The sequence below is a fragment of the Prinia subflava genome, chromosome 10, assembly GCF_021018805.1.
Source record: "Prinia subflava isolate CZ2003 ecotype Zambia chromosome 10, Cam_Psub_1.2, whole genome shotgun sequence".
Classification (NCBI taxonomy): Eukaryota; Metazoa; Chordata; class Aves; order Passeriformes; family Cisticolidae; genus Prinia; species Prinia subflava.
In genome coordinates, this window is record NC_086256.1 from 10,240,799 (window position 1) to 10,253,724 (window position 12,926).

A 12,926-nucleotide genomic window follows, 5' to 3' on the forward strand; every position below is an offset into this window, starting at 1 on the left:
CAGAAAGAATTTACAAGTGAAAACAGGAGTGTAAGGGAGGAGGGGTGTGTGGGGAAGGGGATGGGCAACATGAGCAGCTTGAAGCAAGTTAAAGAAACAAAACATACAAAAAATCATGAAACTTGGAGAACCCAAGAACAGAAAGAAACTGCAAAGGAAAGGGTCTAAAGCCCCAGGGTCTCCAGCTAGCACCTGGGTGCTGCAGAGCCAAGGAGGAGTTCTTCATTTCCTTAGGGAGGAAGAGAAGGAGGAGCAGGGGCTAGCTGAGCACCATCTCCACAGGGAGAATTATAGCTTTTGCACTGTGGGGACTGAGCAGGTGTCTTCAGAGCACTGTTTGCTCCTGGAAGGTAACTGCAAGTGAACGACAACACCTCAGCAAATGCTTGACAGGCCTGGCTGGGCTCAGGCGTGCACATGCTTGTCACCAGCATCAGCTGCTCAGGAGACCCTGGCACAGACACCTTCCCACCCATTCCCAGATGCTCTCCAGGATGGTGAGTCCAGGACCCTCCTGGAGGTCTCCCCCAGCCCCTCATGGGAGAGAGCAGCTCAGTGCCCAGAGATCTCTGTGCCAGCACCACTCACCCTACCTTGGCATTTGACTGCGCACACTCACTTCTTGGCCCTTGCAGGCTCAGGCATGGCCCCATTCTCCTGCCACACGTGGGCTCAGCAGAAGGGGCTCACCCTGCTCAGAGCTGGCCCCTCACCCAAGGGGACAGTCCTGGGCACACACCAAGCTGAACAGCCGCTTGCCTGAGCAAAGCTCGCATCCAGGTGTTGGCACAGCTCGGGCTCTGTCCCCTCCCTTTTCCTCCTGCTGCTGCCTGGAGGCATCGCCAGCTCCCCAGCACCGAGGCAAGAGGGTTCCAGCACAGACACATCCACACGCCGCTGGCACGAGTGGGGACCCGATATCCGAGGATGCCTGGCTGGCCTGTCACTGGCCCCAGTGACACCTCAGCACAGTGGGATTTGCTCGGACCGTGGTGTGATGGTGAAGCAGGGCTCCTCATGTCTCCCCCCACCTCTCTAGAGAGCTCTGAACCTGGAGCTGGGGGACAGCAGCACCCTACCTGGCACCCAGCTGTGAGCAAAGGATGAGACCCCTTGGGGGCTGCACGTGGTAATGCTGAAGGACCAGATTCAGCAGCTCCAGTGTACGTTTGTCTGTCACAGGGCAGGTCACCAAGATGCTGAGGGGAGCCATGGTGCAAAGGAGCCTGTTCTAATCCCATTTGCTTTTTGTAGGGTGGGCAGTGAGCCAAAAAGGGGCCTCTGCCCTGCAGGAGAACACCAGCATCCTCAGCATCACAGCAGGGACTCGCTGGCCACCAGTGACTGAAAAAGTAATTTCCCAGCTGTTCACACACACATTCTCCTGCTCATATAAGGGCTTGATTTCAGGCCACTACAAGTAGCAGTGATCCCCAGAGAAGCCCTGAGATCTTCCTGTGGGCATAGCCTCCCTGCCAAGCTGGACTGCAGTTCCAGTTTGACCCTTGCTGCACGTGATATCCAGCCTGGGCTGCTGTAACAGTACAGAGGCCCAGAGCATCCAGGGGTTTCCTGCTTCTGTTGCCTGCAGGGAAGGTACCCACCTTCCAGGGATTGGGATGAATCCAAGAAACTGAGATGGCCCCAATTAGCTTAGCTAGGAGTGAAAACAGCCATTCCTGGTAAGACGCCTCCAGACTCCATGCATGCAAAAGCCTGACAACAGCCCCAGTGCCAAGACAGGCTAATCCTACGTACCTTGCTGGAACAGGGTCAGCGTGACTGAGGTAACGAGCAAGAAGAGGGCCTTGATGGGAGGGAAGTGGGCAGGCTCATGGGCAAAGATGTGAACCAGCTGCAAAAGAGAGAGAAGGATCAAAGCTTCTGCTGGCCCTGCACATTCCCAGCCTCCCAAGCACAGTTCCATACCTGCCGGGTGAGTTCAATGGCAGAGACCTGGGGTATGGTGCTGTACATCTGCCCCAGCATCTCACACAGCTGAGGCACCATGGGGGCAAAATCATCCAGGAGGGTCTTCACAGACTTCTCAAATATGGCACAGACAGACTGTGGGAAGAGAGGGACTGCATGAGCAATGGGCATCAGGACACCTCTTCCAGGGCGTAACGGATGGGTCCCAGGGGAGTGAAGAGCTGGCAATGGGGACAGGGACCAGCCAGGCAAGGGGTCAGAGCTGCTGTGGTACTGGTGGCCTGCTCTGCAGCACAGGATGCTCCCAGTGATCAGGAAACACCCTTCCCACCGCAGCAGGAAGGCTCCCCAGGGGCCAGGGAGAAATGGCTGGTGGGATATTGCACATGGGCATTACTGGACTGAACAAACTGGACAAGCACCAGATGATACAGGTCCAGTTCAGAAGAGAGCTGTTCTCTTAGGGAACACAGGTTGGGTAGATCCCATCTCCCTGCTCATGGCAGGACCTCAGTTACTGGAGAGAAGCAGAGCTGACAGAGGAACAAGACAGACAAGAATGACTTGATGCTGCTGGCAACAGCAAGCAGCACTGGTCCAGATAACCCAGGAAGACATCCCTCTCACAGGCCATCACCCAGAGTTTGTCCCCTACTCAGGTCAACAAGGACAGACAGATCTGCAGGCAGTATACAGATGAAGCCTGATTACCTCCACCACCTGGGCATCATTCAGCCACTTGCTGAGAACCTTCTGTATGAGCTGGAAGACTTGCTGCAGAACCACCACCACCTGTAAGGAATGAGAGACACTGAAGAGAATTGGCTCCCATGGCACTGGGAAGGGGAGATTCAAGACTAAGCATGGCCTGGACTCAAACCTTCAGGCACCACCCCTCTCCAAAGCTGGACAGCTTTTTTCTGAAGCAGCCTGGCACAGCTCACAGTTGGCAAGTAGCACACAGACCATCTTCCAGAGCAGCACCTAGCCAAGAGGCATCCAAGAGGCAAGTCACCTCTGTCCACCTCAGGAGTAGTGGGATGAGCTAAAGGAGCTATTTTAGCTGGAATAAACAAGCACTACCCTCATGCTAGCACATGCTGCATTCCCCATTAATCCCCCATCCTGCATTGAGTTGTGAGGCTTTGACCAGTCTGTGGCAGAGAAGATGGAGCTATGGCTCTACTCACTGGGTTGGGTCCTTGCTGCACTGGCAGTTTTTTGACCTCGGTGCTTTCATGGTCATCATCGTGGTGGCTGATGTCTAGGGTGGTGAAGAGGTTGGAAAGCAGGCCCAGGATGTGGATGATGGCCAGCCTGTTGGAGGGATTGGGCTGCCAGGGGAAAAAAAGCCAAAGTATGACACAGACTGCACTACTCAATCATAGTCACATCTTTGGGATGCTAAGGAACTAGAACTGCAGAGGCAAAGTGCCAGAGAGAGGTTCCCTGCACTGCACTTTCCCTTGAGCCCATGTTTAAGACTGCTGCATCAGCACAGCAGCCCCAGGGCTACAGCCAGCAGGAGAAACCACCTCTGGATGGAGGCAGCACACAGGCACTCACCGTTTCATCAGCCAGCTTTTCCAGCTGCTGGATGTAGGGGGTGATCAGGGAGTGCAGGTTCTTCAGGATCTCCTCCACTTGCAGTGCAGAAAGCAGGAAACCAAGAGCCTGCATCAGCCACATGCACTGGCTTGTCTGGGACAGAGAAGACACAACAGGGCAGGTCATTGCCTAGCCCAGAGCCCATGCTCTGACAGCTGCCAGGGTCCCAGCTGGGTGTGCTGCAGCTCCTGAGCTGCTCTATCTGGGTCCCTCTAGGTGCATCTCACTGCAGGAGAGGGGAACAGCTCCCTAACAGCTTCTGTTCCCAGGGAACAGGAGCTCTGGCTTCAGCACACCTGGCCTCTTCCCAGCACCTGCCAAGGAAAGATCAGTTGGTGTCCAGAGATCTTCATGTTGGCATCACTCACCCTAACTTGACACACCATCCTTTGCACAGCCTGTCTCAGCCACCCTATCCTAGACACAGGCAAGGCGGGGGCCCATCTTATCTCCCTTCCTCTTGGAAACATGCCTGTAGCTTTGGTATCCTTGGCTTTGGAGAGACTGGGAACTGCTGGAGTTAAGCCTCCTCCTCCTCTCTCTCTAGGGGACATACCCTCCCGGAAGAATGCCAGACTGTGGGGGTGAAGTGAAGCCCAGCAGCGCAGCAAGAGGCAGCCAGCAGGTTCTGATCCTGCACACCATGGATACAGTGCTGAGCTCTCCTCTGGGGACAGCTTTGTGTCTTCAGCTGAGCATGACTAAGAGGGCATGGGGGCAAGGAGAATCAGCAGAGGTGTGAGTCAGCCTCTCTTACCTTGTGAATCTGCTTCATCAACACCTCCTGTCAAAGGGAAAGGGAGAGGAAAAGAGGAGGGTGAGTGCTGCAGAAAGGCCCTTCCCTTCCCGGAGGCAGGACTGACAACAGGAGCTAGGATTGACACAGGAGGTCAAGACAACTAACACCAGTGCGGACACAGTCAAACATCGTGTGCTTCCCACAACCTGCCACAGGCAAGAACTAAAATTCTTATCCCCTAAGCCAGCCCACTCAGCCACCCAGCAAGGGGAGCTCCTGGCTTGGATGGGCTCCGCAGCAGGATTGCTCAAGGAGTCAACCTCAGCCAGGGTTTCCTTATTCCAGTGTTCCCCACGCTTTAAAAGCAGAGATGCTTTTAAGAGCCCTTCACCTCTCTGCACCCTGGTACATCCTGGCAGATTGCCCAAGACCAGCCCTTCTCCTGGTGCCTCAGGACTCTGAGCCTCACCTGCCCCAAATCTTGAGAGTCAAGAAGGAGCATAGGACAAGCTGCTCCAGCACTGCAGGGATCAGCTCAGTCTCCAAGGAGAGGCTTGAACACCAGGGTGCTGCCCTCCAAGATGCCCAGCTATCAGCTGGCAGCAGCCGGCAGGCTGCTGCTCCCAACAAGACAAACAAAACCCCGGGGGAAGGACAGACAGCCACATGCAACCCCAGCAGGCAGTTGTGTCTGTCACTGGCTGCCATTTCTGCATTTGCAGCAAGACACAGGGCCTGCCACGTGGGTTTACTAGCCTGCAAACAAAACAGACAAGTAATCTCCTGTGCCAAGCAAGACACCCTGAGCTGCTCCTTTGTCCCCCTGCCCTGATCCTTACAAAGGAAAAGGTGTGCACAGAGCACATCCCAGGTCACCACCCCATGTCCACCTGCATTCAGCTCCTACCTGTGACACAGCGACAATGTTGGCAGCATAAGGTGGCAGGTCGTACTTGCACTCTCGGCAGATCTTTTTCAGGGTGGAGACACTGGAGATGGAGAGCTCAGGGTTGCCCAAGGCTTGGAGCACCAGTGGTAACACATTGTTAATCATGACAGGGTGATCAGCCAGCCACTCGGACAGGGACCCTGCATACACAGATGGGGTCAGACTGCAGGACTGCACCACAGGTTCTTGCTCCCTGCATTCCACGATGCCCAGCTTTGCTTTTCTCCACTGGTATTGCTGGGCAGATGTGGCCTCAGGGGGGCTTTCCCTCCCCAGCCCAGCCCACTCACCGATAGTGAACATGACGGTGTCAGCGAGCTGCACGTTGCTGATGCTGATCCGGGGAATGAGGCCGATCAGTCCTGGCACCACATCGGAGTAGTTAACGTCGATGGTCTCAGCAATGGACTGGAAGCCGTAGAGCAAGGCCTCTGTGTGCTGCCAGGGTGGGAGAGGCACTGTCAGAGCCGTGCACTGACCCCTGATGCCCAACCCTGCCCCAGCTGCAGGCACCAGCTCAGCACCCCCACAGTAGCTGAAGAGGCTGATGCCTTGGCAGCACTAAGGACAGGGAGGCAGAAGACCTGCTCCTCTCCACAGCAGACTCTAGAGAGCCTGTGTGTTGGCAAGGTGCTCATGCTTCTCATGCTGTCATGTCCCTTTGCTTTCAATGCCCCACTGAGGGCGAGGACAGGTCCCTAAGGGCTGGTAGCTGTCAGCCTGGCTGTCAAGCTGGGTCCCCTTGCTCACCTGCCATGAGGATGGCTGCTCCGTGTTGGTCAGGAGACGTCCCAGTTTGTCATAGAGGCTGCTCAGGAGCTCAGCGCCCAGCATCTCGTACACATACATCAGCGTGTCAGAGATGTCCACCCTGCAGAGAACATGGGTGTCTCCAAATGCTGTACCCAACCCCTGCAGAGAGCTCCATGTGTGGACACATGTTCTCTCCAGGGCACAGACACTGCTCATACAAGCACACTGTCCCAACCAGTGGAGTGATCTTATGGCCTCTTGGGCAGGGTAACTGGTGCTGTGCCAAAATTTTGCCAAATGAGCCAAACCAGCTCATTTTCACATTACCACCACAGCCAAAACAGCTCCTGATGGAAGCAATCTCCTCTGTGTCCCTCCTTGGCTCATCATACAGCACTCAGGCTCCAGCAGAATGCTGCCCCTGCATCCTCACCTGCCTGACAAGCAAATCCAAATCTCCCACTTGTACCTGTATATCCGAAACTGCTCCTTCTCATCCGAAGACCAGAAGCCATACTCCTCATCAGAGGGGAACTGGGCTTTGTGCAGCAACACGTCCACCAGCTGGAAGTACACAGGCCTGTAGACCTGCTGGTACACCGCCTGCTTGTCTGGCTCAAAGGACAAGATATCATCCTGGAGGCAGGAGAAGGAATAAATACTTCAGGTGTTGCAGGGAAAGGAAAATAGAGCTAATATGCCTGCTACACAAGGGACTCAGGCACATCTCAGGGCTGGTGGGCCTGTCACACCTTGGAAGGCTGTATTTTCAGCTCCCTAAGAGTCACTTGATTCTGCACCTTTCTGCAGTGGCAGCATTATCTGGAGGCAAGATGCCAGAAGAAGCCCCAGAAGCTGGGCGGACCCTCAGACAGCATCGTTATAGGGGGTGGCACTGTCCTGCCATATCCTGTCCTTGGGAGCACACCTACACCAGGAGCATGTGTGCCTCAAATGCTGTGAGAGAGCTGACTGAGCACAGCGCCCTCCTGCATGCACCTGTAACCTCAGACCCATCTGGAGAAGCAGCAAGAGGTGGTGGGAGCCTCAGCCTGGCCTCATGCAGGCAAGGCATTGAGCTGCTGGCAAGGCACTGACTTTGCTCCCCTCTCTGCCCACGCTCAGCCACGCCACATTGCATTGTGGAGGAATGGAGCTGAGGGATGAAAGGGAGCTAAAAATAGAACACAGTGTGGCAGGGCCGCTCTGCCAATCCAGGGAACAATGACCCTGGGAGAGGGACCCCAAACTGGGCAGGCACTAGAGCCATGCTCTCATTCCTGTCTGCTGCAGGCATGCAGCAAGGAGCTAAACAACTAGGTCTGCTGCTTGGAAGGAAAAAAATTAACCTGAAGTTTTAATTAGGTTTGTTATTGAGGCCCTTAAATGATGGCTCACACCTCTAAGGAGGACTGGAGGCAGAAAGAGCCAGCCACAGTACCAGCATTTCCTAGGTATGTGCCCTGCCCTAGCTGCAAGTGCAGGGCAAGGAGTGAGGACACCAGAAATCCCTGGGACCAAATAAATCCAGGCAGTTAAACCCAGTCCCCAGGCACTGGTGCCTCTGGCCCTGCCTGGAGGGCAGAGCCCAGGCAGGCTGTCCACAGCAGTCACTGACCTGCAGCGTGTACCAGAAGGTGAGGGTCAAGGAGCTGGTGGTTTCATTGACGGGGTAGTGTCCAGGGATGCCAGTGCAGAACATGATCATGTTGACCAGGGCCAGAAAACTCTGCCAGTGCTCCACCTGGTCCAGGAGGGCTCTGGGAAGCAGAGAGCATGGTCAGAGCAGCATCTCTGCTGTGAGCCCAACTCCTCTGCCCTGACACATGTCACTGGGTGCAGGACAGGCCCTGGACAAAGCAGCACGTGAGAACAGCTGGCTGCTCCAAGCTCACTCCCCCTCCTAGGGACCACCCCCAGCACTCACCGGGAGTGGTTCTCCCCCAAGGCCACGGCGATGCGGCAGATTCCGTGCGACGTCTCCATGTCCCCGCTCTGCACTGCCTGGCGCAGCTGCTCTTGGAGCCCCAGCACGGGCGGGATGAGCTTGAGCAGGGTGTTCACATACCTGGGAGCACAGCCTGAATCAGTGCCAGGCATCCCCTCCGTGGCATGGGCTGCCATGCCATGCATCCCTCCTGATGCTCTCGCAGGGCTCCTGCCCAGCTTTGCACAATGGGATGCATGCAGGAGCCCTCACTGCTTACACGAACTCCCCTTGCAGCCTGTGGCATTAGGACAAAAGCTGCAGCCCCGAGCACTGCTGCAGCGGAGCCTCTGCAAGTGAAGAGAAGTGCTGAGCCCATCAGCTCTGGGCAAACCTCCCACTGCACCACGGTGTGGACCCCTGCCTCTGCCCCCCACAGCTGCCAGCAGGGCTGCCAGCACCTCCAACTTGCCACTGCCACAACGAGCTGTGAGTGAGCTGTGCCTGTGCACAGCAGCATCGGTGTGGAGCAGAACAGCAGCGAGGGCAGACCTGTGGGCTCTTCCCACCATGCTCACAGCCCTCACATTTGCACAGAGGCAGTCCAAGCTGCCAGTGGGAAACCACAAGACCCTCCAGCTTGGGCACATCCAGACTGTGTGCCATGTCTGGGATGAACTGGGCGGCCACCGCTGGGGAGTCCCACCCAGGGACAATGCTGGCCCCTGGCACATTCCAGGCTGTCACAGCCCAGTGCAGCGCTGCTCTCCACATCTCATCCCGCACATCAGCCTCCCCTCCGCTGCTGTAAGGGATGGTATCCAAGGCAACGAGAAGGAGGCAGCCAAGGTGAAAGGCAGCCCAGGGCCCCTGGAGAGAGGCCGTGCTGGAGGCTGATGAGCAGCCTGCCTTTTCCCTGCCATTTCCCTGCCCGCCCAGGCGTGTTATCTGCAGCCGCAGCCTGTGCTCTCTGCCCGCCCCCTACACGCAGGTGCGGGGCTGAGGATGCTTGGAGTGGGAGGCATACATGATTCCAGCTCTCCTGTGCCCACCCTGGAGAAGAGATGTGAGTGCTGACACCAGGACAGCCACACATCCAGCCCGGAGTGGCAGAGTGCCTTTAGCTATGGATGATTTAGGAGAGAACAAAGCCTTTGCTGTCACCAGTGCAGGGACAGAGTTGTGCTGGTAGTGGCAGCTTTCTCTCTGGGTCAGCAAGAGAAGACAGAGGAAAGAAGGTGTCTAAAATCCCAGCTCTTGTCCCAGCATCCCCTCTGTGCTGCTGGGCCTCACCCTCCTCTCGCCCTCTCCCCCAAAGAAAATCACACAGCAAAGGGTTGTTTTTGCAGAAACCATTTCCAAGCCTCTGGTGCCCTGTGAGTTATGCATGTGACAGCATGGGAACAATGTGATGATGGCGAATTTGGAAATTCAGTAGCTCCTCTCCCTGGGAACCAATGCTGCATGCAGGGTAGGCCCAAGGGAGCCAAGGCAGTGCCCAGACAAAAAGCTACAGGGAACCTTCCACTGCTTCAGTGTAAGGCAAAGCCATCCTTCCTCCACAGCACTGTGTTCACATTACCCTAGGGAGGTTTTTATGGCTTATGACTTTCATGACTTTTTCTGACAAGGATCCTGCTTCTGCCAGTTACCTTGAAATACTGAATACAGCGCCTGGACCTGATCTGATCCTCTGGGATCCCTGCAGAGCTAACAGAGATAACCACCTAGATTTGCTTCCATGCTGCAATCCTGTATTATTGAAGACTTCTAGAAAATGTTGGGTGAACCATGTCTCCTGAGCACCACCTTGCTCTGCTAACTGTTCTGCAGACATAAGGGCATCCTAGATGCAAGGGTGCCTAGCCAGGAGGGAAATGCTTGCACTAGATGAGTTGTTTTAACCAGTCACCCAGGACCTGCAGTCAAGTCAGCAGAGCTGACCTGCTCTATTCCATATCCAGGAGCATGGAGCCTCAGGTCACTCCACTTGGTCAGTGCTGCTTTCCAGCCCAAGGGAGCAGCTGATGCCACATCCCTGACCAGGTGCAGAGCTTGCCCCAGGAGGGGCTGCCAGACACCACTTTCCACCCCCTGCACCACTGCCAGGCAGAAGAAGACAAAACCATCCCAGCTCAGAAGAGCCCCTGGATGCCCAGCTTGTTTCCAGCAGCCAAAAACTGTGAATGCCTGTGACAGAGGATATGAACATGGCAGCCACATGGTGACTCTTGCCCATGCAGTTCCCTGCAGTGATTTGCTTAGGCCTTCCTGAGCAAGATTTGCTATCCTGGTATTTAGGAGCTGAGCAAATTTTGCTTCCATGAGTTTGTCTGGTCCCTTCTCAAATCCCAGTGAACTGCAGCATTTACAGCTCCCTCTGTAGGACCAGCAGCTACTGGTGCTTTTCCCACAACCCTCCACAAACTGCTGCAGTGTGGGGGACAACCTGCAGAGGGAAGATAGGGGAATATGGGACAATCTCATCCTTTCTGATCCAAAATCTGAACCACCTCTTGATGAGATAATAACCCAGTCTTATTAAAAAACTGTTTCTAATGAAGCTCTTGGAAAACCCTTTAAGCAAAATTCTTCAAAACTTCAGCACCAGGTACCAAGACCAGAAAGAGATGGGCTGTACACCAGGCAATCCCATATGGACACCTGCAATCCTGCCAGGTCCACCACTGTAGCAACACCCTGCTGCTTTCAGAGAGGAGACTCAGAGTCCAACATCTGTGCTCCATAATTCCCACCACGGGCACACACCGCAAGGAGGTCCCTACCCCACTCTGATGCCACCCACTGCACTACAGGAAGGCCAAGTGCCACATGCCAGCTCTCCCCTTGCAGCACGTGCTGCCAAGCTCTCTGACCCATTTAGCTGAGAGGATAATCCTCAAACGAGATGGAAAATACAGCCCAAGACTCTCCTCTGCAAATGAAATGCAACAGTATCTCCATTCCTCCCCTCCCACAACTCAGGAGCTTCCCACCACCTTCAAGAGAAGAGGTGTGCTCAGAGATGCTCCAGTGCTAGCTCCTGGCCCATCCTCCAAGGTTTCTTCTCAGGAATTCCATGTCCTGACAGAGGAGCAGCATCAAGACTCCAGCAACACCCAGCATATCCCCCTCTCTGGGTTCACAGGGCTCCCACCCACCTGGCAGGTATAGAGATCAAACACTTTGCACCTACACATCTCTGGTACAGCATTTCTAGTAACACCTCCGAGGCAGGAAACCACTCGCTGCTCCTTGCAAGCAGGGAAACGGGAGCTGCCAGCACAAGTGACTTATCACAGAGTGAGGCAGCACCAGGGCCACGGGGTCCTTTCCCATGAGGTCACACCTGCCCTCCACCTGCACACAGGTGCTGCGGCACGAGAGCTGCCTTGCAGGGTGGTGCTCCCCTGGGAAGATGACCCACAACCTATCTAACCCTCAAAGTCAGAAGCCAAATTCATGAGCCACAGAGACTTCTGCTGGTGGCAGAAGCATACCTGCATGATCACCTCTGCAGCAAGGTCAGTGAAGACAGCTGGGAGGGAGCGAGGGGGGAAAGCACTCAGGGAACTCATGGCAAAGTGGTGAGTCCTAAGACTAACCCTCTCATGGAGCAATGCCCTAACAAGCTCTGGAGAGGACCATGCCAGCAGCCCAGTGCCAAGAATGCTCTGAGCCTGCAGCCAAGGGCTGTGCAGAAACAAAGGTGAGAGACCACGGAGGAAGAGAGCAGCTGAAAAGCAGCAGGGATCTCCCAGACTATCAAGATAAGAGACAGAAAGGTCAGGAGACTCCCTGGGGGCTCTGGAAAAGAGCTGGATCCACTTTGGCTGAGTGACAAAGCCAGAGGGCTGGGCCAGCTGGCACTAGAGGAAGCAGGAGGAAGAACACATTCTAGTGGACACAAGAAACAAAGGGGAGGAGAGTGCCCACCAGGGCTGGGAAGCAGCGACACCACACGCTGCCTGGCAGGGCATCCCTGTGACAATGCCACCACTGTCTCCATACCCCGGGGCAGGAGCAGGCTCACACACTGGGTAGCCTTTCAGAACAGCTGCCTGCCCTGTCCTGGCCACTGCCCACACCCCTACAGACAGGAGGGTGCTCTGCATGGCTGATGATGCCTCCAGGAAGAAGGATGGAGAGCGAGTACTGAAGATTCTATGAGGGAGCAGCCAGCACGGTAGGCCTGAATGGGGCCAAAAACTGCATGGCAGGGTCAGCATAGAAGCAGAGAGGAAACCCCACTGTCAGTCACACTTCTTTCCACATTTCACTTTGAAAGCTCAGCAGAAAACTCAGCCTTTTAATGCAATCAAAGACGGCACTGCAGGGACAGGCTCCTGCACAAAGGTATGGAATCAAGGGACTTCTGAGACTCGAGGGAAATAGAAAGCAGGAAGACAGAGTCCAGCATTTCAGAACTGCAGGTGACCTTCTCACACCTTCTGACTTTCTGCCCCAGATCTGCAACAAGGGTATGAGCTGGTCCACAGCCTTTGGCAGGCACAAGAAAAAACAGCTTGTGGTCACCTTCTAAACACTAGCAAATGAGGCAACCCCTCCCCCCACCCAGCAACACATTAAAATCCTGATGGGTCCCTTTGTGCACCAGGATTTGCAGTCCACAGATGCAACTCCTTGGCATTGAAAAGGACAGCCCCAGGCTACCCAAGAGCTGGGGAACATGCAGGCTGTCCCTGCCCTTAACCAACGGAAGGACCAGGGCTCACAACTGCAGTGGCAGCATCATTCCCACCGCTGCAGAGGGTCGGAGCCTGCGCGATGTGCAGCGATGCACAGGGCATGCACAGTGGCAGCAGCTCAGCTCAGCCTTCAAGGAAACCCTCTTCTTCGGGGGAAGGTTGCTAAGCAGCCAGGAAGGGATGTGGCCACGGGAACTGGAGATGTACTGTCCCTTCTGCAGGCATTGGTCCCATGAGCTGACAGCAGCTCAGGCAATGCAGCCAAGCAGACAAGCTCAGAGCCCCATGGCACAGCCCCAGCAGGACCAG

The 12,926-nt window shown here is 55.4% G+C and overlaps 1 protein-coding gene across 2 annotated transcripts in view; it reads right to left on the minus strand.

The window, feature by feature from the left end:
* Positions 1–12,926, minus strand: part of IPO13 (importin 13) — a 31,242-nt gene that overhangs the window by 7,719 nt on the left and 10,597 nt on the right. For both annotated transcript variants that reach the window (XM_063407259.1, XM_063407260.1), the window contains exons 3-14: positions 7,909–8,049; positions 7,600–7,741; positions 6,451–6,617; positions 5,979–6,099; positions 5,519–5,666; positions 5,187–5,368; positions 4,298–4,324; positions 3,499–3,633; positions 3,123–3,266; positions 2,644–2,724; positions 1,930–2,067; positions 1,759–1,855 (exon numbers count right to left, since the gene is read on the minus strand). In XM_063407259.1, coding sequence (XP_063263329.1) covers positions 1,759–1,855; positions 1,930–2,067; positions 2,644–2,724; positions 3,123–3,266; positions 3,499–3,633; positions 4,298–4,324; positions 5,187–5,368; positions 5,519–5,666; positions 5,979–6,099; positions 6,451–6,617; positions 7,600–7,741; positions 7,909–8,049 — 1,523 coding nt within the window. The remainder of the gene's footprint in view (positions 1–1,758; positions 1,856–1,929; positions 2,068–2,643; positions 2,725–3,122; positions 3,267–3,498; positions 3,634–4,297; positions 4,325–5,186; positions 5,369–5,518; positions 5,667–5,978; positions 6,100–6,450; positions 6,618–7,599; positions 7,742–7,908; positions 8,050–12,926) is intronic.